This window comes from Heteronotia binoei, chromosome 10 (assembly GCF_032191835.1).
Source record: "Heteronotia binoei isolate CCM8104 ecotype False Entrance Well chromosome 10, APGP_CSIRO_Hbin_v1, whole genome shotgun sequence".
Lineage (NCBI taxonomy): Eukaryota > Metazoa > Chordata > Lepidosauria > Squamata > Gekkonidae > Heteronotia > Heteronotia binoei.
The window spans coordinates 82,336,404-82,358,153 of record NC_083232.1 but is presented as its reverse complement, the minus strand read 5'-3'; the positions used below and the strand labels follow the sequence as shown (position 1 = coordinate 82,358,153).

The 21,750-nt window shown below is 43.1% G+C and overlaps 1 protein-coding gene across 3 annotated transcripts in view; it reads right to left on the bottom strand.

The window, feature by feature from the left end:
• Window positions 1–235: 235 nt before the first annotated feature.
• RALA (RAS like proto-oncogene A) overlaps window positions 236–21,750 on the bottom strand; it is a 33,152-nt gene continuing 11,637 nt past the window's right edge. The window contains exons 2-6 of one of the 3 annotated variants that reach the window (XM_060247662.1): window positions 21,602–21,642; window positions 17,704–17,856; window positions 13,588–13,796; window positions 4,724–4,898; window positions 236–2,160 (exon numbers count right to left, since the gene is read on the bottom strand). In XM_060247662.1, coding sequence (XP_060103645.1) covers window positions 2,038–2,160; window positions 4,724–4,898; window positions 13,588–13,796; window positions 17,704–17,817 — 621 coding nt within the window. In that variant the 5' untranslated portion in view covers window positions 17,818–17,856; window positions 21,602–21,642 and the 3' untranslated portion in view covers window positions 236–2,037. Of the gene's footprint in view, window positions 2,161–4,723; window positions 4,899–13,587; window positions 13,797–17,703; window positions 17,857–19,500; window positions 19,522–21,601; window positions 21,643–21,750 lie in introns of those variants that run through there. The other 2 variants (XM_060247661.1, XM_060247660.1) reach the window with 2 other exon arrangements.

The window sequence follows — 21,750 nt, the reverse complement described above, 5'->3', positions numbered from 1 at the left end:
GGGTCCTCACTGGGGAGAAAAGAGGGATACAAGTGAAATAAATGCTAGTTTCCCAGACAGAAATTTAGGGCCTCCCTCTCTGAAGAGGGTACAACCTCTGTCATACAGCACCCCCCCCCCCGGCCCGTTATGAGATTCAATACAACTTTTGAACTGGACAAGCTTGACAGAGAGGGTGAAGTTGTTCTACTAGAATGGAAAGGTTATTTTTTCATAATTAGCATTCCACAAACACTTTTTTTTAAAAAATGAAAGTTTATTCATAGTCAATGGCTCAAATAGCAAATAAAAAGAATCTGATAAGGCATCAGCCTATGACAATTATTTCTGTGTGTCCATTGGCTTCATAACACCTTGGTTCCCATTACACAGACAACATCACAATGTTAGTGGTTAAACTCCCTGGTTAAATAGACTGGAAATGGATACACACTAAAATGAGGACCAACCTGCTTTGGCCAGGCACATCAAGAAACTAATTTTGCACATGGTAGCATCTACTGGATAATGTACATACAAAAAAATTCCTTGATAAATAACAAGAGTTTTTCTAGAGAGCCACATTTCTAATGACTACTTGTTAGCATATTACATACACGTGTTGTCTAGTTTACTCAGACACACTTTCAACTGTCAATTTAAGTTTACACAGGTATATAAAACGTTTATTTGGAACGGATCCAGCTTTCCTCCAAAAAGCCTCAAAAGATACTAACATTTTTTAGCCCAATTCCACATACTAACATTGTGCTAGTATTTTCAAATGCGTTAAGAGTTTTGATGACAACGTATTTTCCATGTCTTGATGTGGAGTACTGGAAGCACACTGTAAATCTTTCTATAGTGCTCAGCAGGACTGATTGTTCAATATCAGCTAGCAAGATGTAGCCAAAATGCTTTTCCCACTAAGAAATGAACAGGTAACATCACAACAGTTTTAGCATCACTACACCATGTTCTCAAAGGCTTAGAATGAGGAAGGGAAACGGTCAGAATTTCCCAGACATCCTTAAGACCTCATCTGCAAAGACTGAAAATTCATACTGCATATCCAGCCCTGGAGAAATAATCTTCCCAATTTAGTAATTGCCAGAGGACAGGTTCAGAATATGTGCACATTAAGACAGACATGTTTACTTCAAAAAGAAGTGTGCTCTACCACCCTCTTCACTTTTAAATCTAAATATCAGATGTACATGGGTTATGTTGGCCCTTTCAGTTTAAGCTCTCTCTCCACTAAATCAAAGGTAACAGTATGCTCTGAATTGCTTTCCAGACCCAGAGTATGGCACACTTTTCTGATCAGAGATACTGCTAGCAAATGGCGAGTTTGCAAGGTTACTCACAAACTGCACTCCAACCTAAAGGATATACTTTCAGAGAATGATGCAAACACCTCAGTGCACCACAATGAAGTTATACCCGTGACTACATCAATTTTTAGGTTGGTGTTTTTTTTTTAAATTAAGGCATATTCAAATATCCTCATATGAGTCTACATACTATTTTGCCTAAGCTAATTCCATGTATAAATGACTCCCAATAGAAGCATCAGAGAACAGAGCCCAGTTCTCTTCTCTAATTTGCATAATCTTATAATAGCAAAAACAAAACAAAAAACCACCAAAAGACCACCTTTGCTTAGTTTTTGACCACCGCAGTAGTTTTCAAGGCAGTAGAAGACAACAGTGAAGATTTGGTGATATAAAAGTGTACATTTTAGGAGAAGCCATAGAAAGTTAAAAGTTTTTGTTTACAGTTCAGGACAGATTGCCCACGGGAAATACTCTACATTCAGAAGAACCATGATAGGAGGCAACCAATTATGAAATGGGATGAATTCTGCTTCTCTCGAAGCCACATTAAAAACTTTCAGTGAAATACTTTCAGTGCTGTCCCAATTCATGCTTTAAGTGGTACCCTACAATTCCCAAACTGTTAAGAGTAACTTCAGTCATAGGAGCCTTCAAATGGCATGCTTATAAGTTATGGATTTTATTAGGATGGTCAAAATAGGAAAAGAGTGTGGAGCTTTGATTATAAAATGCAACATCTTTCTCTGATCCTCTTGGCTAGGCTTTTTCTTTTCTTTTTCCCATTCTTCTCTTTGCTGTCTTCCATCTTTCTTGCTCTAATTTCTCGCATTAAATCAAAAAATACCTAGAGAGATCAAGACAGATGTCAGTACACATGCATGAACATGATATTGCATTATCAGGTATCCAACTGCACTTTTAATTAGTAAGCCAATAAGAGGGTTTCCCCCCATTCCTTTCTCCCATGGTTACTGGAATCTTGGAACTTTCCCTACCCCTCTAGTATAATTCCTTAGAAACCATGAACAACACAGAACTGTCTGTCTAGACTGTCAAAACACTTTATTGCAATCACAGATTAGAATCCACCCCTCTGTTCAGCTACTTAAAATCCCAAGACCCCCATTCTACATGTTAAGGTCTCACACAAAACTTTGTCCACTTGCTGAAAGTGATATAATACCTACCTGTCTTAAACCTAGTAATGCATACACACATGCAGCCCATTTTTAATCCAATAAAGCACAAATACTTTGTAAAGATGTAACACCCTCATGAAAGCTCAGGAGATGGTGACCCTACAAATGAGAAGCTTGCTAGACTACCTTACACATGATCTAAGCCAGGGGTGCCAAACATGCAGTCCGGGAGCCAAATCAGGCCCCCGGAGGGCTCCTATCAGCCCCCTGAGCAGCGGGCTGTCATCTGCTTCCTTCTCCCTCTCTGGCTTCCTTCGGCATCACAGCTTGCTTTGCTAGGCTTACTCAATCGCACAGGAGCTACAGAGCAAAGCCTCTATTTTCTCCATTGGCTAAGGCTCTTCCCTTGGGGACAAAGGGAGGAGGCAGAGCTTGTTTTTCCAGACTCTCTCAATTACACAGCAGAGCTACAGAGCCAAGTCTCTCTTCCTTCTATTGGCTGAGGCTCTTCCCCCCTCCCCCGCAGTCCCCTGGGAAGGAAGGAAAGAGCCACAGCTTCCTTTGCCCAGTTCCCTGGATCCCATGGGAGAAATACAAAGAAAGCACCTTTAAGACCAATTAGTGTTAACATTTTAAGCATGTTTTAAGTTTTTAAATATATATATGTTTAATTGAGTTTGTGGCCTTTATAAAGTTTATATCTCTGCTACCTAATCTTAAATAGGCACACACATGGCCCAGCCTGACATGGCTCGGCCCAACCCAGTCACATTTCTGTCAGATTCGGCCCTCACAGCAAATGAGTTCGGCCCCCCTGATCTAAGCATAGAAACATGCATGGTTCAGAATGGTTTCACTTAAATGCCAAGTGAGCTGGGACTGTCTAATACAAGCCTGAATATGGGAAGTTACCATTTGAGAGTAAGAACCTGTTGCTCCAGTTACGCGTTAAAAAACCAAACTTCTAGGAAACACTGGTTATCACAGTACAGTCAGTAACAATGCAGCATTGCAATGTGTAGAGTAACTAAACCAAGTCACATTTTGCTGACCCAGTTTCTCATATGTGAGTTTTAAAAAGGACTTTCCTGTTATGCAGTCAGGTTTGTAAGTAGGTCAGAAAGGAGAGGTTTGCATATTAAACCACTAAGCCCCTTAACCTTCTGCCATTCAAACAGCAGATTTTCTTCAAGGCAAGAGCTAGTACATCGAACCACAAGACTCTGGCAATTCGAAAAAGTCGGTAATATTTTAAAAATGAAAAAAAAAAGCTTTGTCCCTGATTAATCATCCAGCATCGAGTAAGGAGATTAAATTCCACTCTTATGTACCTCAAAGCCAGACTTCCAGTCAATTGCACTAATATTCTTCATGGGGACTGTACACTCAAATTATTCAACTGAAGAATGTGAATACTGCAGAGCAACTGTTAAGTCTTGGAAGTCACTAGTTCCTTGTCCACAGCTCCCGCTCAGTTTGCCTATTCTTTAAGTCGTATTTCCTGTGACTGAAGAAAATCAGAACCAACCTTGTGGAGAATTGCCACTTCCTACTCCAAAATTAGGAAATATCACACATACCTGGCCTGACACAAACAGTCAGCATAAATGGAATTAATAAAGAGATAAACACAGCATAGTAGTTTGAGTGTTGGGACTAGCACAGCGGTCCCCAGTGTGATGCCCATCAATGCCTTGGAACCTGCCAACATCTTCCCTGGTGCCTACTAAGTGTTTTCTAGAAAGTGGGTGGGGCTTTTGCCCACCAGAGCTTCTGATTGGCAGCTGCTGCTACCACCGCAGAAGGCTCTGCCTCCCATGGCAACCATTTTAAGGCTGCATCCACCATGCTGTGTCAAAAACCCACAGCACCAAAAAGGTTGGGAGCTGGGAGACCCAGGTTCTCCTGTAGAAGCTTGCTGGGTGGTTGTGGCCACTTGTATACTATACTGTCAGCCTAGCCTACCTGACAGTTGATTAAACGAAGGAGAGGAGAATGATATAAGCGGCTCTGGGTCCAAAGGTGGGGCATAAACAAAGTTAATCAAGTCCACAAAACACAGAAGAAACTTACTGCTGAAATGCACAAAGTTTACCTGTCACTCATATATATGTCAAAATACTCGTTTTGAAGAATGAGCAAGCCATAAACAAGTAATTGCATGAGTCATTCATATGTCATTCGACAGGAAACCACCGATAATTCCCTAGCTCTAACAAGAATTATGCGCTGTTTATAAAAATGTATTTGGAAAAGTTCCAGTTGTACCTTGTCGACATTAGCCCGTGTCTTAGCAGACGTTTCCACATAGTTAACATTCCACTGATCAGCTCTGTTTTTTGCTTCTTCTACAGAAACTTGTCTTTTATCTTCCAAATCTGATTTGTTACCAACTAGCAAAAACGGAACATTCTCATCTTCTTTTACTCTTAAAATCTGCTCTCTGGAAGAAAAAAGAAAGAAAAAAACCACAGATTTAAGATCCATATAATTTAATCCTCTCTGATCAGAACATAAACAAACAAGATGATATTTGAATTACAGTCTCAATGAAGTAAGGACATTTTGCTATTTATCATAAATTTAGCTTCAACTTTGTGCTTGGTATGCAGAGCAAGTTGCATGACCACTCACCACAGCCATTATAATCTAAGACAGTAACAGCAGAGAACATAAGACACTAATGAAGAATTACGATGAAAATATGGGACAAGTAACAGGTAGGAGATAACGCAAAAAGCTATAAAATTGGTTGTCTGAGAAAGGGGGGATTTTAAAAGAATTTGGTTTTATGGATACAAATTTGGTGACAAATCAACATGACAGAAAGCAAAATATAGAACTGGGTGAATTTACAAAATGGCTAACGGATAATTTAGAAGAGGAGATGTGTAAAAATCAGCGGCGAGATATTACACAGATAGTGAACATGAATGCAGAGCCATAATATGTGCAGAGCCAACAATGGCAGCATGGGGAGAGTGAAGGAAAAAGAAATTTACTTGAGGAACAATGGAAGGGAAGGACAAGACAATCAAGATTGGACTAATGAAACATCCAAAAATCCAACTGTGCTGCAATCTGCATGGTCACCCCCAGATTTCCTCTTGCTAAAAATGAAGGATGTGGCAACAACTCAGGAAGTATGAGGAAGTCCAAGTCCCAGGAAGAGGATTGAAAGGCTTGATGGACTCTGTGATCCAGTGGCTGAAGCGCTGGAAGCATTCTGTCACCCTTCTTTTTGGCATGAAAAGAAGTCTGAGGTTTTTTGTATAAAGTAGGCAAGTTTTATGCAGCACAAAAACCAAAGAATGGAGAGCCCTCTCTGCTTCTGTGATTGCAGTTGGGAACACCGACAAAGAAAAAAATCCTGGTTCATATATGCAACTTCAAATTAGCTTTAGGTAGAGAATTGATATCTAGGTGAAAGACAACCTTAAGGACTGTCTAAACAAGGAGTGCAGAATTCACTGGCCCTCCTTGCCAAACAGAATACCTCTAAGAACAACACTTTCAGGAAAAGGAGCTATAGATCATATGTGGCCAAGGGTTTCAATGGCTTGCCCATCAAATGAATTAGCTTCCAGGATGCTTGACTAGAAAATGGAGACAAACAAGACTCTTGAATTACACCATCAGGAGCTGACTTAATACTGAATGACACAGTATGAGAGTCTGAGAAGCGGACATGACAGTCAGATGGACTGTAAGAGATAAGTGTGCTAATTCTAGGTTAGACAAGTGGATGGTTCCACAGCAAAATTACTTTCATCTAGCAAAATTATTTTCATCTACACTCATAGAAAAGCTTCCTGGAATTCAGGAGAACCTTTTTAAAACACTGGGGTATAGGTGCTCAGTTGTATCTGGCCAGCCACTAGGCTAGGTTCAAGTGTCTGTTTATAGGATCCTGTTGAGTTTTGTGACAGGTGATCTGGAACCTTGGGCAGAAGAAGGATGTTTCACCTGCCACTTGAAGGCACTTGATAAACCAAAGTGGATGCAGCCAGTATGAAGGGAGGGTGACAGATGAAGCTCTGGCACATTTTGCTGATGTAATGCATGGAGGCCATATGGTCTGACCACTTGTACTACTTTGCTCTGCAGCTTGGAAAGAAAGGAACTAAGTCACTTGTATACTAGCAGCTGCAGGTGAATGATACAGAGCTTTCTTTCCAGTGGAGACCAAGGTTAACTGTTTCCCTGCACCACTGCATCCCATCTCCAAAAGGAAACCTCGCTTGTGAGTATTGCAAAGGCAATGCCAAGGTAGCACTGCGGTTTAACAGTGCAATGGCAAGTCCACCATCAGAGCTCGTAACACCCAAGTTTGCAGACTTTCATATTGAGAGCCCTACTAGTTGCAGATGTTCTTGCTGAACCAGCCTTGTAGAGATTTCATCCGCAATCCTGCAAAACACACCATGACATTAGATGTCACTATGAGTCCCGAAACAGTTTTACTTTCTGTGCTAGTTTATAGAGAAAGTGAAATATAATGTTGACAGTGGTGATGATTCTGTTGGGGTGGGGGGGTGGGATACACTTGCCCCAAAATTAAGTCTAAAACTGTTCCAATGAATTGAAGTCTTGTGGAGTGAAGATGAGGATTCCTTCTCTTCATCCCAAGGTCTAGCAAAGATGGAATATGCAGAGTAGTTCCCATATAATGAAGGAACGAAAGACAAGAAAGCCAGATCAGAAGCCAGTCTGCTATAAAAGAAGAATGTAATCCTCAGTACTGAATTTTTGGAGATTGGGTGCCCTCTGTTGCAGAGAAACCAGCAATAATCCTCAGTGCTGCAACCACAGTGAAAACCCTCAGTGTGGTGGCAAGGCTAAACAGTGTGGTGGCCTTGTACCAGTAGTGGCCAACTCCCACAGCAAACTGGACAAATTTGCAGTGTTGAGGCCCAATGGCAATATTAGCAGTAGGTGGTGCAGACAGAAATGAACCAGGCTCACCATCACGAACTTCTTTGGTTCAATTTATCTGTTGATGCTACTGAAGTTAAGAATGGAATGAAGACCATCTTCTTGTGGAACAACAAAGTATTTGGAGAAGAACCTTTGAGATCATGGAATATTCTATATCTTCCTCCTACAGGTGAGAGCCCACCTCATGCAAAAGGGTCAGATTGGGTTCATTCCAAAAAACAGTGGCCTGGAAACACTGGCTTGCGTCATTTGACAGGTGGTCTTGTGCAGGTGATATTTCTTCCCATCAAGAATGCTGGTAACATGCTACCTTGAGACATATGGTAGAAGATGATACTATCTAGCCTCCTGCCTTCCTCATCAGTTAGGGACAGAATAGGGCACTTCCTCGTCCTTACCTTTGGGCACTTCAGCCACTGCAGAACTCGATGGGTGGATGAGCAGAGAGAAATCTGTAATCCTCCTCCTGCTGAACTCTGCAGAGATTTTCATCTCATTTACAGGCAAGCAGGGTGGAGGTTGGCTTCTGTCAAGCATCTTTAGCAACAATGCAGAGATCACAGCAAGTGCTACTGAAGCTTGTGAGTCAGAATCCCTGAATCTGAAGACGGAAGCAGGTTGTTGAGACTGAAGTGTGAGCTGCACCCCTGGTCAGAGATCTGATCTCAGATCTTCAGCTGGTGAAAGCCTGCAGGTCTGCAAGGCTGTTATTTGATGAAATTCAAAACATTATGAGAGAATGAGAATCTATAGAGGACGCCAAGCAATCCATGAAAAGTTTGGGCAGGTGACCAAAGCAAGAATATTGTTCAGATAATTCAGGAGCGTGGACCATGGAACCAGAAAGCCAGCCCAGCATTCCTGAGCCTTTTGAGTGATGTGTCATGATATTTTTACAGGTCAGGCCTAAAAGGCTAAAAAGTTTTAACAGATGCAGAAGTTGCAGGGGAAAACCTGTGATGATTTTGATGCCTCCACTACCCTCACCAATGCTGCAATGCTAAACTTCTAGAGTTTAGCACAAAAACGAGAGGCACAATTCTGTGTTGTCTGTTTCATAAAAATTTGGTGCGCACTGCTAAATTTATGCTGTTCACCAAGGCAGCAGAAATGATGGCTGTGATTGTCCTTCAAAAGGAGTCTTCTTGTACTCTAGCAATAATATTTGAACATAATCTGCTGTGCCATAAGAGCCAGAGCACAAAAGATGAATGAACAGTGCAAAAGCTAAATACAGAGCAAAAAGGCAGAAAAAGAAAAAATGGAGATAAGAGGGGGAAACTACTAGTGTTCTCTCTTTTGAACACAAAAGGGGGAAAAAGTAAGTTTCATAGGTAAGTTCCCTCGCATTGCTGCAACAGATGAAAGGGCTGCACAGGAAGTCACAACTCCACCCTGACATGCATAATCACAGCTGCATCTGCCTAAAAGCCAGCTCTAGAACTTCTAGACTAAAAGGTTCCCAATTGCGACTCTGCACAAGCCCAAAATCCCTCAGAGTGATGCACCAATACCACAAATAAGATAGTGAGGTGTGTTCCATATGCATCAAGCACAACTCTTTTCCCCAAGCATATTTTCATCCAAGCATATTTTTTATCTGTGTTCCGAGGCCACATATTGTCAAAAGAAAATAATTTCTGAAGTATGACTAATATCACCAGTATTTAACTAAGAAAGTTTTAGGGCACTTGTTCACAAAAAAAGAAAAAATAGCTGCTAGTGCGCCATAGAGTGTCAGCAAAATAGTTAAGTCCAGCCAGCTTCTTCGCCACTGAAAAAGGAGGAGTAATATTTGACCACCAAAACAAGGCTACATTGGGATCATGGGACCCACATGTACAAAAGACATGTGGGATATGGACTGTAATATGAAACGGAACTGTGTGAGGTTACGTAGGAAAAAACAGGCTGGATCCAACCCAAACCAATTCAAATTTCCCCTCCTCCAGAACTCTGCTCACAATGTTTCCAAAACAATCCAGTAAAAATCACCAGGGAAGTTTCTGTTCAAAATGCCAACTCTTCACACCAATGAACTCTTCCCCACTTTTTGTCTGACTGCCAATCCAGCTGTACATTTTTTCCAACCCATCATTATAGAACGAGCACATCAAATATGGGTCAGATAATGTTATTCGTGCCATATAATTTCAGTTGGGTTTTATCACATATTTACTTGCCCATCCACTGAAGTAACTGATAGGACTACTCTGTGCACCCACATACCGGAGCCAGGTGTGAGCCAAGAACAGCATTCTTGTTTGTAACAACCATACTGTGGAATTCTTTCCATAAAGGCTTTCCTGATGCCAAGCTTAGGTGCCAGAAGAGGGCATTTTTGTCCTCACAAGTGTTTTAAATTGAACTGCAGTTCTGGTTTTTTAATACTACCATGCTGATAATTATGCCCTTTGCTGTGGCTTCAAACTTTTAATGCTGATTTTAGAAACCTGAAATTTTATCTTTTTGAGTTGTTATGATCGATTGCTCTTTTTAAATCTCATCTGCACTGTGATGTTATACTGGCTTTTAAAAGGGTATATTGGATTTTTTATTGTTATTGTCACCTCAGTCACCAATTTGTGAAGGGAAAGGATTTGGGTATAAAAATTAAAATGTATTGCTCTGTATCTAATCCACTCTCCTTTAAGGGAAAAGAAAGAGACTGCCATAGATCAGCCAGCAGTCTTTATTTCCATGTCACTAGGTGTAGCTCCCGATTCCTGCTGCAACACAGATACTTAATTGGCTAAAAAATGAGTCACCCTATACTGTCTATTTCTGTAATTATTGTTGACTCAGTAGTTCTGGTCAATTACTCACCTCCGCAGTTTCTCATATCTGCCCTTGAAAAATGATCCACATACAAGAACCACATTATTCAGCAGGCAGCAGCTGTTTTTGTAGTTTTGGCGAAAAACCCCCACAGAGATCAGCGGCTACATTTCAAACTATGCAAGGACCACTACCATCAAGATGCAGGAGATCCTGCTTAATAAGTAAAGAAGCACAAATGCAAATTTTATACAGAAGTGCAGCCATCAGGGTACACTGTAGCAGAGTGAAATTGTATTGGGGGGGGGGGATCACAATTCTTTGATTGAGTAACAGTTTACTTTGCCACCCCAAAAAGAAAAATCTAACTGGCAAGAGGCTTCGAACAGGGCCATAGCCAGGATTTAAAGGCTGAGGGGCACAGATACTAATCGGGGACACTTAGCAGTCCCCTCCCCCCCACATGGGACTCAGGATGTGAAACTCAGAGCACCTGTTCTTCCCTTCCCTCCCACTCCTTCCCTCCTTTAAACGATGTGGGAGGCTGGCAGCTGCTCCTGCCATTCCTCCTGTGCAATTTAAACAGTTCTCCTCCTGCTGCAGCCTCCTGAGGGGCCACAAGGGTGAAAGCTGAGAGGGTGGGGGCCACCCCCTCCCTCCCACGTGGCAGCAGAGGGGGAGAGAAGGAAGGCTGGGGGCCCTGAGTAAAGGCATCCTGACAGGAAGTTGGGAGCAGGGCCCCCCACAGGCCCTCCCTGTGGTTATGGGCCTGGCTTCAACTCACAGATGTCAAGTAGAAATGAAGGTAATATTTGGGGTTTTCCTTGTTGTTTTAAAATTAGACTAGTTCAGCATCAAAACTGCTGTATATATCTAAACGTACACAGAGCAGCTTTTCCTCCACACGCCGTCCAACTAGCAAAGTAATTTTGGCAAGGATAGGCTACTATAGAATCTTGCAATGGCAGCATGTACAACAAGCTAAAACAGAAGGGTGACCAAATCACATTCCATTATTCCTGCTGAATTTCAGAACCTGCATCTACTTTCTAGGAAGAAACATTACCTTAATGAGCCAGAGCCATAAATATGTGTAAAACATAAGGCAGAGTCACAGAGGCTGTATAACACATAAAGCCCCATACCTCCACCAAGCTCTAGACTGATTCACATAAGAGTAAGATCCCTAGAAATTTGTTTCTTAGCTTCTCGCTGAGCCCAGTGCTTCACCCAAAAGTTCAAAGCCAGGAATTTCTCTCATAGAGGCTTCTTTAATATAAGCCCTTCTTCCAAAAACATACACAAATATAAATACTTCAGCTTTGAGTTAAAAAGCTTTCTAAGATTTGTGAAACTGACTGCCAAAGGCCACCTCTGAAACTCACCCTGACCTGGAGACCCCAGGCTTGCTCAGTCTCATCAGACTTGGAAGCTCATCAGGGTCTGTTTGGATGGGAGACCTCCAAGGAATACCAGGGGTGTGATACAGAGGCAGGCAGCAGCAAACCACCTCTTAATGTCTCTTGCCTTGAAAACCCTACAGGATCGTCATAAATATGCTGTGACTTGACAGCACTTTCTGCCCCTCTATGAAACCCAGTTGTAATGGGTCAAGCAACTAGTTCCCTATCTTACTTCCAAGGACCTAGCTACAGTGACCCATGCAATGGTCATTTCCAGACTGGATTGTTGTAACTTACACTGGGCTTCCCTTGAACTTGACCCAGCAACTGCAGTTGGGGCAGAACACAGCTGCATGGATGCTGACGGCAATGCCTGTGCGGGCTCACATTCAGCCAGTGCTCTGCCAAATGTATTGGCTGCCTAATAAAGTACCAGATCCAGTTCAAGGTGTTAGTGTTGACTTTCAAAGTTCTATGCGGCCAGAGACCTGCATATCTCAGTGACCATCTCTTCCCATATGTGCCCCGTAGAACCAGTTTGGTGTAGTGCCTAAGTGTACAGACTCTTATCTGGGAGAACCGGATTTGATTCCCCACTCCTCCACTTGCAGCTGCTGGAATGGCCTTGGGTTAGCCATAGTTCTCACAAGAGTTGTCCTTGAAAGAGCAGCTTCTGTGAGAACTCTCTCAGCCCCACCCACCTCACAGGGTGTCTGTTGTGGGGGAAGAAGAGAGATTCTAAGCCGCTCTGAGAATTTGATTCAGAGAGAAGGGCGGGGTATAAATCTACGATCTTCTTGCGCTCAATGGAGTGACACCTTCTGGCTGTCCCTGGTCTGAAGGGTGTCCAACTAACCTCAACCAGGGCCTTGCCCCCAGACTGGTGGAACAAGCTACAAGATCAGGGCCCTGAAGGATCTATTACAATTCCGCACAGCCTGTAAGATGGTGCGGTTCTGTCAGGCTTTATGTTAAGGCAGCGGGCATTCAAATTCCTCCATATTTCAGCCTTCCCTACAAGTAGCCATAGCCTTGTGGTCAGTGGCAAATGCCACCAATCCTGCTCAGAAGGCTACATCACAGCATCACCACCAAGTCAATGGCTTATGCTGGTCTTATTATCATTTTAACTGATGAGATAGCTGTGATACTGTATTGCTGTACTGTCACAACTGAAGTGATCTGTAACTTGCCCTGAGCTCACCTGGTGAGAGCAGGATATAAATTGAATAAATAAATAAATGATGAATTGCCTTTTCCACATTGAAACACTAGTGTGCAAAAGCTTTACTTGTCCGCCCACTGAGGAATACCTCAGCACAGCTGATCCCCATGTATAGCCCACCATGGAAAACAATTCTTTACAGCACAGCTGAACATAGCAAAAGAATAATTTATAGGATGTCAGAGTTGGGACCCATCGTTTTCTAATAGTGCCCTTCCTACCCAGGCCAGTGAAACAGCTCAGGAATAGTGTAGACAGACACTGTAGATGTTTCACATAGCTGAGTCTGCTCTCTCAATTTACAAAGGTCCTGTTTAGAGAATGACATTTCACCAGAGACCTGCCTCTCATCCCTCTCCCATAGCTTTTTTCCCTTAAAGATTAGAGGTAGGTCAACTGAAATTATAGAAGACAGAGTTGCAACAGTGGCCTGGGGTGTTAAGAGAGTGCAGTTTAGGATGCTAAGCTAGAACACTCACAAGAGAGCTCACTGGACAAAAAAAGGGAAAAAATATAAGAAATGTAGACGGTAATGTCATCTATTTCATGGCAGCCCAGGATACATTGCCAACAAAATACCTCAACAGAAGAAAGGAAGAAACTCCATGTACACGTGACTTCTAAAAATGACAGCCCATGTCCCTGCTATATGGATAGCGGCATTTTGAGAGAGAGTACAAGGCAACTTTGAAATGGAAAAATAGTAACAAGCAGAGTTCCAACATACAGCAATAAATATACAGACAGACAAATGAGTAATTAAGATGAACCTGTTACCCTCTAATTACCTGAAGTCTGCTGTAGCTGCAAACGATTCAAGCTCTGTAATGGAGAACACACAAAGAAAACCCTCTCCGCTTCGGAAGTAGTTGTCTCTAATTGCAGCATAATCTTCCTGTCCTGCTGTATCCAGTATATCTATCTGGACTTCTTCTCCATCAAGAACTACTTTTTTCCTGTAGCTGTCTGCTTTGGTGGGTTCATAGTCTTCCACAAACTGGCAAGGAAGGAAAGAATCAGTTCTGTGTGTGCGGTAACTATTACATTATGAAAAAACAGGATGTAGGGTCCAGAGTAGCACAAGTCATACCAAGTTTGCAGAACACCCCTCCACACACACACTGCAGCCCACTAAAATTCTACTTCTAGGTAACCCTCAGTAATAGCAAAGGGGGTATGCTAAGGGGAAGCTCAGCTTCTGCTCCCCTATTACAAATGTTTAAATATGGATATTCCCAGAAGCCAAAGGGCTCTGGGCTCTTAAGACACACAGACCTGTGACCTTGAGTGAGCTTAGTCAGTGGATCGTGGGCCAACCCAGGATGTTAGAGGTGTACTATATATTGCCAGTATATTTTTGCATTTCTTTGTAAAGAAGCTTCAAATCAAATCTCCAGAAGGGAGAAAGGGCAGAAATTAAGTAATGCCATGCCAACAGGGTATATATACTTACAGCTGCAGAAGAGCACTTTTCGCCAAACATGGTATGAATGTACCAGTACATAGGCATCTGTTAAAATGGCACCTGGATTTTGGCTACTGTGTAACACAGAGTTGCTGCATTCACACTACACTAAATGTGTTTTCCATCTGGATTTTTGCTATTATTACACAGTAAAAATTTGGATTTAAAACGGATTATTTAGTGTAGTGTAACAGACCAAGTATTGGACTGGACAGGCCATTGGCCCGATCCAACAAGGCTTTTTTTGTTCTTATATGCACAGTTTTGTTTATAGAGCTTCACACCATCATTATCAGAAGTCCAAGTCAGTATATCCTTCACTGCTTTGGAGGAAAAAAATCCTTGAGAAGTGTCAGAATAGACATAAAAAACGAATTTGGCTTTTTTACAAGGCTGTCAAATTGGCTGATCCTGAATGCTCACCAATTACATCATAGAAGAAATTACCGTATTTGCCGGCGTATAAGACGACTTTTTTGCCCTGAAAAACATGCCTCCAAGTGGGGGGGTCGTCTTATACGCCGGGTGCACTTCAGTTGAATAGGAGGGTTCCCTGCTCGTCCCCCAGACGCAGCAGCCGGGCTTTCGGGAGGCTGCCTTGGAAGTGCCGCTGGAGCTGCCGCGCTTTGCTCTTGGTCCAGCGGTTTGGGGGTCCCGTCCGGCTGCTCAAGTGGCTCCACAGGCCTTGATGTGGCTGCGGCTCCAGCTGTTCTCCTGCAGGCCGCGTGAGTCCGGACAGGGAGAAGAGAGCCTGGCCGGGGGCGGCTCTCGGGCCCGTGCGTGCCGCTCGCCCCCTCCGCTCTGCCGCCAACTGACTCCCACTCAAGACGGCTCTTGTCCAAAGCCACCCCGCCCCCGCAGGCCGGCAGCGGGCCCTGAAAGGGACTCGGGGGCCAGGAGGAAACTTCGGCGGCGAGGTGGCAGGAGCCGCCGGTGTGCCTAGGGAGGGGGGGTGCACGTCATGGAGCCTGTGCGGCCGGGCCCTACAAGTCCTCGGGTGGGGTGGACTGGGCTCTTCGACCCTCCCCTCCGCCGAAGCGAGCAAGACTGCCAAGAGACCAGCCGAACCTTCTCACCGGCGCCCCCACCTCGAACCTGTTGCATCTGGCGGCTGGGGGGGGGGGGCAAGGGGAGCAGCGCAGGTGCGATCCCCAAACCAGCTGCGCGGCAGTATCCAACCCGGGAAGGGAACCCAGGCGGCACTTAAGACTGCCCTGGCTGACCATCGTGGCCGCTTCTCGGACAAAAGGTCTCCAGAGCTTTCACCCAAGGGCTCCGCTCAGTATATTTTGAGTGGAAATGTTGGGGGGTCGTCTTATACGCCCAGTTGTCTTATACGCTGGCAAATACGGTATATGCCAGTAACTAAGTGAAATAATGGAACGCTGAGGAATATTTTGGGACTTTCCTGAAATAAAGTGCAGACATTGTAAAGGTAGATCAGCTGTCAAGAGCCTGGGTGTGATTCTGGTTGCCTCTTTATCAATGGAGGCCCAGATTGCAAATGTTGTCAGACTAGCGTTTCTCCAGTTACCCCAGGTTGGGCAACTGGCCCCCTGCCTTTCTCGCCCTGACTCAGCCACTGTAATCCATGCAATGGTCATCTCCAGATTGGATTACTGTAACTCACTCTATGTAGGGCTACACTTGAGTCTGACCCAGAAACTCCAACTGATCCAGAGCGCGGCAATGCAAGTCCTTTCAGGAACTCCACACGTGGCACATATCCACCCTGTGCTTTGTGAGTTGCACTGACTTCTGGTGGAGTACCACATCAGGTTCAAAGTTATAGTTTTAATCTTCAAGGCCCTAAATGGTGAGGGACCCATGTATCTTTGAAACACGTATCTCCTGGTATACCCCCCAAAGGGTGTTATGCTCAGCTGATAAGAACTAGCTGGTGGTCCCTGGCCCAAGGTGTTTTCAACCCTGGCTCCAACCTGGTGGAACTCTCAGCCATGTAACATCCACGCCCTGCAGGACTTAATGTAGTTCTGTAGGGCTTGCAAAGCAGAGATGTTCTGCCAGGTATTTGGTTGAGGACAGCACTGGCTTTCCATCTGGCTGGCACTCTGTTTCTCCTGCCTCTCCCACCCCCAAAAGGCAGTGGCATATCTTGGCCACTTCATCTGATTGATAATTACTACTGTATTATTGTTGTATTTTTATGTTTTTAAGTTCTTTACTGTATCCATGTAGAGTTTTCATGAGCCCTGCCCTACAAGGGAGGGTAGTTCTAAAACTGATTTAACAAACAGGCAATATAAGATCGCTACGGTATAACCCTCCCCCACAGTAACGTTACATCGCTATCAAGTCACCAAGAAAGCAACATGTTGATCTAATATAGCATTTCCCAGCCTGTGGGTTCCGAAACCTAAAGCAGACTACAGAGCCTGTGAAAGTGGGCACCAGGTTTTAATAGTTTAATTTATTTGTGAATACTCTTTTTTTTTAAGTAGGTTGCCATACCAAGTAAATTTGGACTTGTGGATCACCACATCAAAGATATTGGGAATCAGTGATCTAATGTTCCCACCCTAGGCTCCACTCTCCCATTCCTAGTATATTTAGCTATGTAATTACCATGAGTACACAGCCAAGGTGACATTATATTACTTGGATGCCATCATCAGAGGTCCATCAGTGGCTATTAGCCACAAGGTATAGATTGAACTCTCTGTCTGGGGCAAATGATGCTCTGTATTCTTGGTGCTTGAGGGGGCAACAGTGGGAGGGCTTCTAGTGTCTTGGCCCTACTGGTGGACCTTCTGATGGCACCTCGGTTTTTTTGGCCACTATGTGACAGAATGTTGGACTGGATGGACCACTTATGTTCTTATCATCTATTTACATTTCAAAGTTAGTTATGCACAGATGTTCTCTTATAATACTGTATGAACATAACAGCAAATTAAATTAATATAAATAAAGGGTAATATAAAATTGTTAACCAAAAATAAACTCTGATTCACCTCAAGTTCCCTATAGTTTTTTAGAAGTAGCCAGGGGTCATACTTGAATATTTTTGGTTCATCTTTTTTTTCCCAGAAAGCATATATGTGTCACCACTTATAGTAAGAAAGGCCATGTTCACTACAGGAGTTATCCATTTCTAACTTGCCCCCTTCACACAAAATACTATCCAACTAAACAGAGAAACAACTACTCAAGTATTATAATAGGTAGTATCACAGTTTCCATGAGAAACATTAGCTAGAGAACACACATCCAATATGCGTACTCTTAATTTTTATTTATATGTGCATTGAGTAATTCTCTTGTTATCCAAATTTCTTAGCCTGAACCTAAACCACATCAGTCATTACCAAAGTTGAGCAAACTGCAACGTAATTGCTTGACTCCCTGGTTCACACATAACTTGAGAAGATGGTCCACTTACTAACTAAAAGTGCAATTATGGAAGTTAGGTTCTTACCTCATCGTACATGAACTGCAGCGTTAATGCAGATTTTCCTACACCACCACTGCCTACCATGATGACTTTGTGCAGAGCCAAAGAATTCTGGCTTTTGGGCTTATTTGCTGCCATTTTGGGACTGCAGGTATTTCACACAAGCAGAGGAAGAACCTGGATAAAAAAGATTTTTTTTTCATTAATGAGGATTCAGTTCAGTAATCAAAATACAAGAAGTCAACAGCCATGTAGTTCCATACAATATGCCCCTTATACTTCCTTCAATGGAAATAAACTGGGACACAACCAGTTAGTTTAGTGGATACAAGAAAAAAAAATTCTGAGCAAATGCTTTCAGCTCCTTGTATGCGAGAAAAAATTTAAAGGAAACATTTACACCAACAATTAATGAACTCAAAGAGTTCAGGTTTTCACGGCCGGTAACATCATTAGGGTTTGTAGAATCTTTCAGTGCCGTGTTCTACTGGAGAAAGTTTTTCTTCCAGACGTTTCGCTCTCAGCTGCGGAGAACATCCTCAGTGGCGTTGCAGCCGGAGCAGGCACTCTGACCTTCTTGGCTGCTGTGGATTGACTGAGGCCAGGGCTGCTGGAGAGCTGCAACACCACTGAGGATGTTCTCTGCAGCTGAGAACGAAACGTCTGGAAGAAAAACTTCCTCCAGTAGAACACGGCACTTGAGCCCGAAAGATTCTACAAACCCTAATTAATGAACTCCTTTCCCATACTTAGGCTTCAGAACTACTGAACTGTGTCTTACAAATAAAACTGGAGGATGAAGTTATTCCAATTGTGTAAAACTTTTAATTACAAATCCATGTGTAGAAAGCCACTAATGCATATGATGTAATTTGATTAGACTTCTAGTAATTTTGGAATGTTCAAGCAAGGAATACCTCATCCTGAAGCCTCTTACTAATTTGTGGCCTAATTCTATTATATGTTGCAATGATGTTTATATGCAGCAAGATGGTTGAATCAGTAGAGCTATTTTAGGACATTGCATCTGCACTGTGCTTTCCTCACGTTAGACACAGGTGGAGAAAAAGGCCTTGTAGAGATGGAAGAGGCAGCAACAACACTAACCCCCAACCATGGAAAAAAAAGGCTCCTTGTAGCAGCAGTGTGTATTTGCAAACATCAAGCATTAATGCAAAAAGACTGGTATGCACCATCAAGGCCCATGATCTAAACAAAATGTTGGTACATAAAGGTCCTGTATGGAAAAGCAGACAAACTTTTAATGGAGTGCTTGTGCTACAAGTATCACTGGATTACAAGAACTGTTTATAAGGCCTAACAATTTAGAGAAGTTTCATTTAGGCTACAGTCCTGCAGTGTTCCCTCTAAACTGAGTTAGGTTGCGCTAGCTCACAGATTTTTAGCCTCCAGCTCACACATTTTTGTCGTAACTCAGGAAGGATGACCCAGAGCACAATAATTTATGCAGTAGCTCACAAATCTGATGCCAGTAGCTCACAAAGTAGAATTATTGCTCACAAGACTCTGCAGCTTAGAGGAAACATTGCAGTCCTGTGCAAACTAATCTGGGATGCAAATCATATTGAATTCCATGGGACCTCACCTCTGAATAAGCATGTATAAGAGCATGCTGCAGCATGCATAAGAAATGCCAATTAAACTATGAAGGAAGCTATTAAAAATAACAAGTGAAAACCAAGTAGCTCAAAATTACCTATTAAAGGATGGAGAATATGAGCAAGTTGCTGTGCCAAATATAGGCACCCAAAGTATTCATTTCTAATGTTTGTTCCAGATGCTCAGGAATGAGCCACGGACCTGCATGCTCTCTTTCACTTGTGATGGCCTACAGCTTTCTCTGTTTCATACTAACCAGTGTTAGCACTTGCTCACCAGTCCAGAAACCATCATTTGAAGTGGGTTTAGAAAACAATCTGAGCTGAAATATTCTCTTTAGACGTACAGGAGAGGGCAGTGATTTTTTGTTTTGCCAAGCTATAAGAAGCAGTCCACTGCAGCATCCCATCCCTGAGCAGAAAAGACATTCAACACAAGCAGTAATATTTGATTTTACTTCCTTTTACCTAGGCAAAGCAAAACAAAATATTATGGTGCCAATCAAGTCAGAAATGGATGGATGTGAGGACGATCTGGCTGCAGCATCTGCCACCTCATTGATCAGCATCTGCCACCCCATTGATTCAGCTGATCTGGCTGGCTAGGCAGGTGTCCCCTACCTCCCTCACCGCTCCATGTGCCTCCCTCCCAAAGCTGCACCCTCGGTGGAAGAGGATGACCATCCCAATCAGAAATGGGTACCTTTAATTCTGCCAATGAGAAAGTACTTCACTTAGATTCTATCGGACTCCATATTATTTTAGTTCCATGGAAAATTTTATTTCTTTGGCATTGTTGTGTGTCTAGAGGAAATTATGTGGAGGGTAACAGCAACTTTAGACTGTTTTATTCACAGAAAAATTACTGGGCAAGCGGCAGTGCTGTATAAGCCTCTATCCTAGTACAACTGGCATTGCTAATTACTTGACTCAAATTGCATTGTAGTTCACTATATAAATGCATTTAATAAATGCTAAATAAATATTTTGCTGTTTCAATATACCATTTCATGTGCCCTTATACTATTTCTCACATTTGTCTCTCTGGCGGTTTTTGCACTGCTGTTTGAGAATACCACTCCTTTCCCTAAACAAGCAGTATGTATACTAGGAGTGTGCAAAAAAAAAAAATCTGGTATTTTTCAGGTTTGAGTATTCCCCAGGGCTTTTTTATAGAAAAAGCCCAGCAGGAACTCATCTGCATATTAGGCCACACCCCCAATGTCACCATAACCAGAATCTAAAGTTTCCTTCTCAGAAGACGTTTTTTCCTGCTGAGACAACTTCTGCAAATAGGATTTCTGAATGAGGGGCTTATTGGCCAGGAAAGAATTGTGTATATTCTGCAAGGTCTTGGTGGTACTCAGGAGGGATCCTTCCTTTGTACCAAAGCTATTTTCCCCTTATCATGTTAACCAAGAGTGGATACTACTGTCCTTTTGTCCTACACCATGTTATCCCAAAGAGACAGTCTGGCACAAACTCTAGACACGCGCAGGGCTCCGTGCGCCTGCTTAAAAAGGATAGCACAGATTAGGCTAAAGGATTTTCTGTCTCATAGACTTTAGGTAAAAAGGTCTTGAGCCATGTATCTGAAAGGCATATGAAGCACAAGGTCTGGAACTTCCAGAAGATGTTACAGCCCACTTTACCAGATCTGCAGCAATATCAGTGATCTTTTCCACCGAGTTCTGGTGGAAGAAATCTGTAGAACTGCAACCTGGTCAACGTTTTATACCTGTGTGAGACACAGTGGCCCCCAACCTTTTTGGCACTAGGGACGATTTTGTGGAAGACAATTTTTCCACAGATCAGTGGGGGTGAGGATGCTGGAGTATTTGCTGCCCCAGGCTGTCCCCACATCCACACCCCATCCTTGCTCCCCCATAGGGGTCTCTAAATGTGTAGGCAAAGGTCTTTGCCTCACTCCACGGTCTGGTTGCTAACAGGCCGCAGACCGGTGCAGGTCCACAGCCTGGGGGTTGGGGACCCCTGCTGTAGGTAAAGGTAGTTCCCTGTGCAAGCACCAGTTGTTTTCGACTCTGGGGTGACGATGCTTTCACAACGTTTTCACGGCAGACCTTTTACAGGGTGATTTGCCATTGCCTTCCCCAGTCATCTACTATAGGTATAGGTAGGATGAGTTAAAATATGTGGAAGCTCCATATGGTAAAAAGGTGTGCAACACATTGGTGGAACAGAATAAAAATTAAAAGTAAGGATCCTTCCCAAGTTATAGCGTGGGCATAAAACCAGTTTGGATGACTATCCTCACTGAAGGGCAACAAAACATTGGAACTTACCTGAAAGTTTCTTCTCTTCAGTGGGGTGAAGTCATTCACACCTCACCACAAAAAAAATCAAAAAAAATCTAGTCAGACACAAAATCCATTACGGAGCTGGGCTACACTAAGACTGAAGGGTCAGCCTCACTCTGAGCCAAAACAGTCCA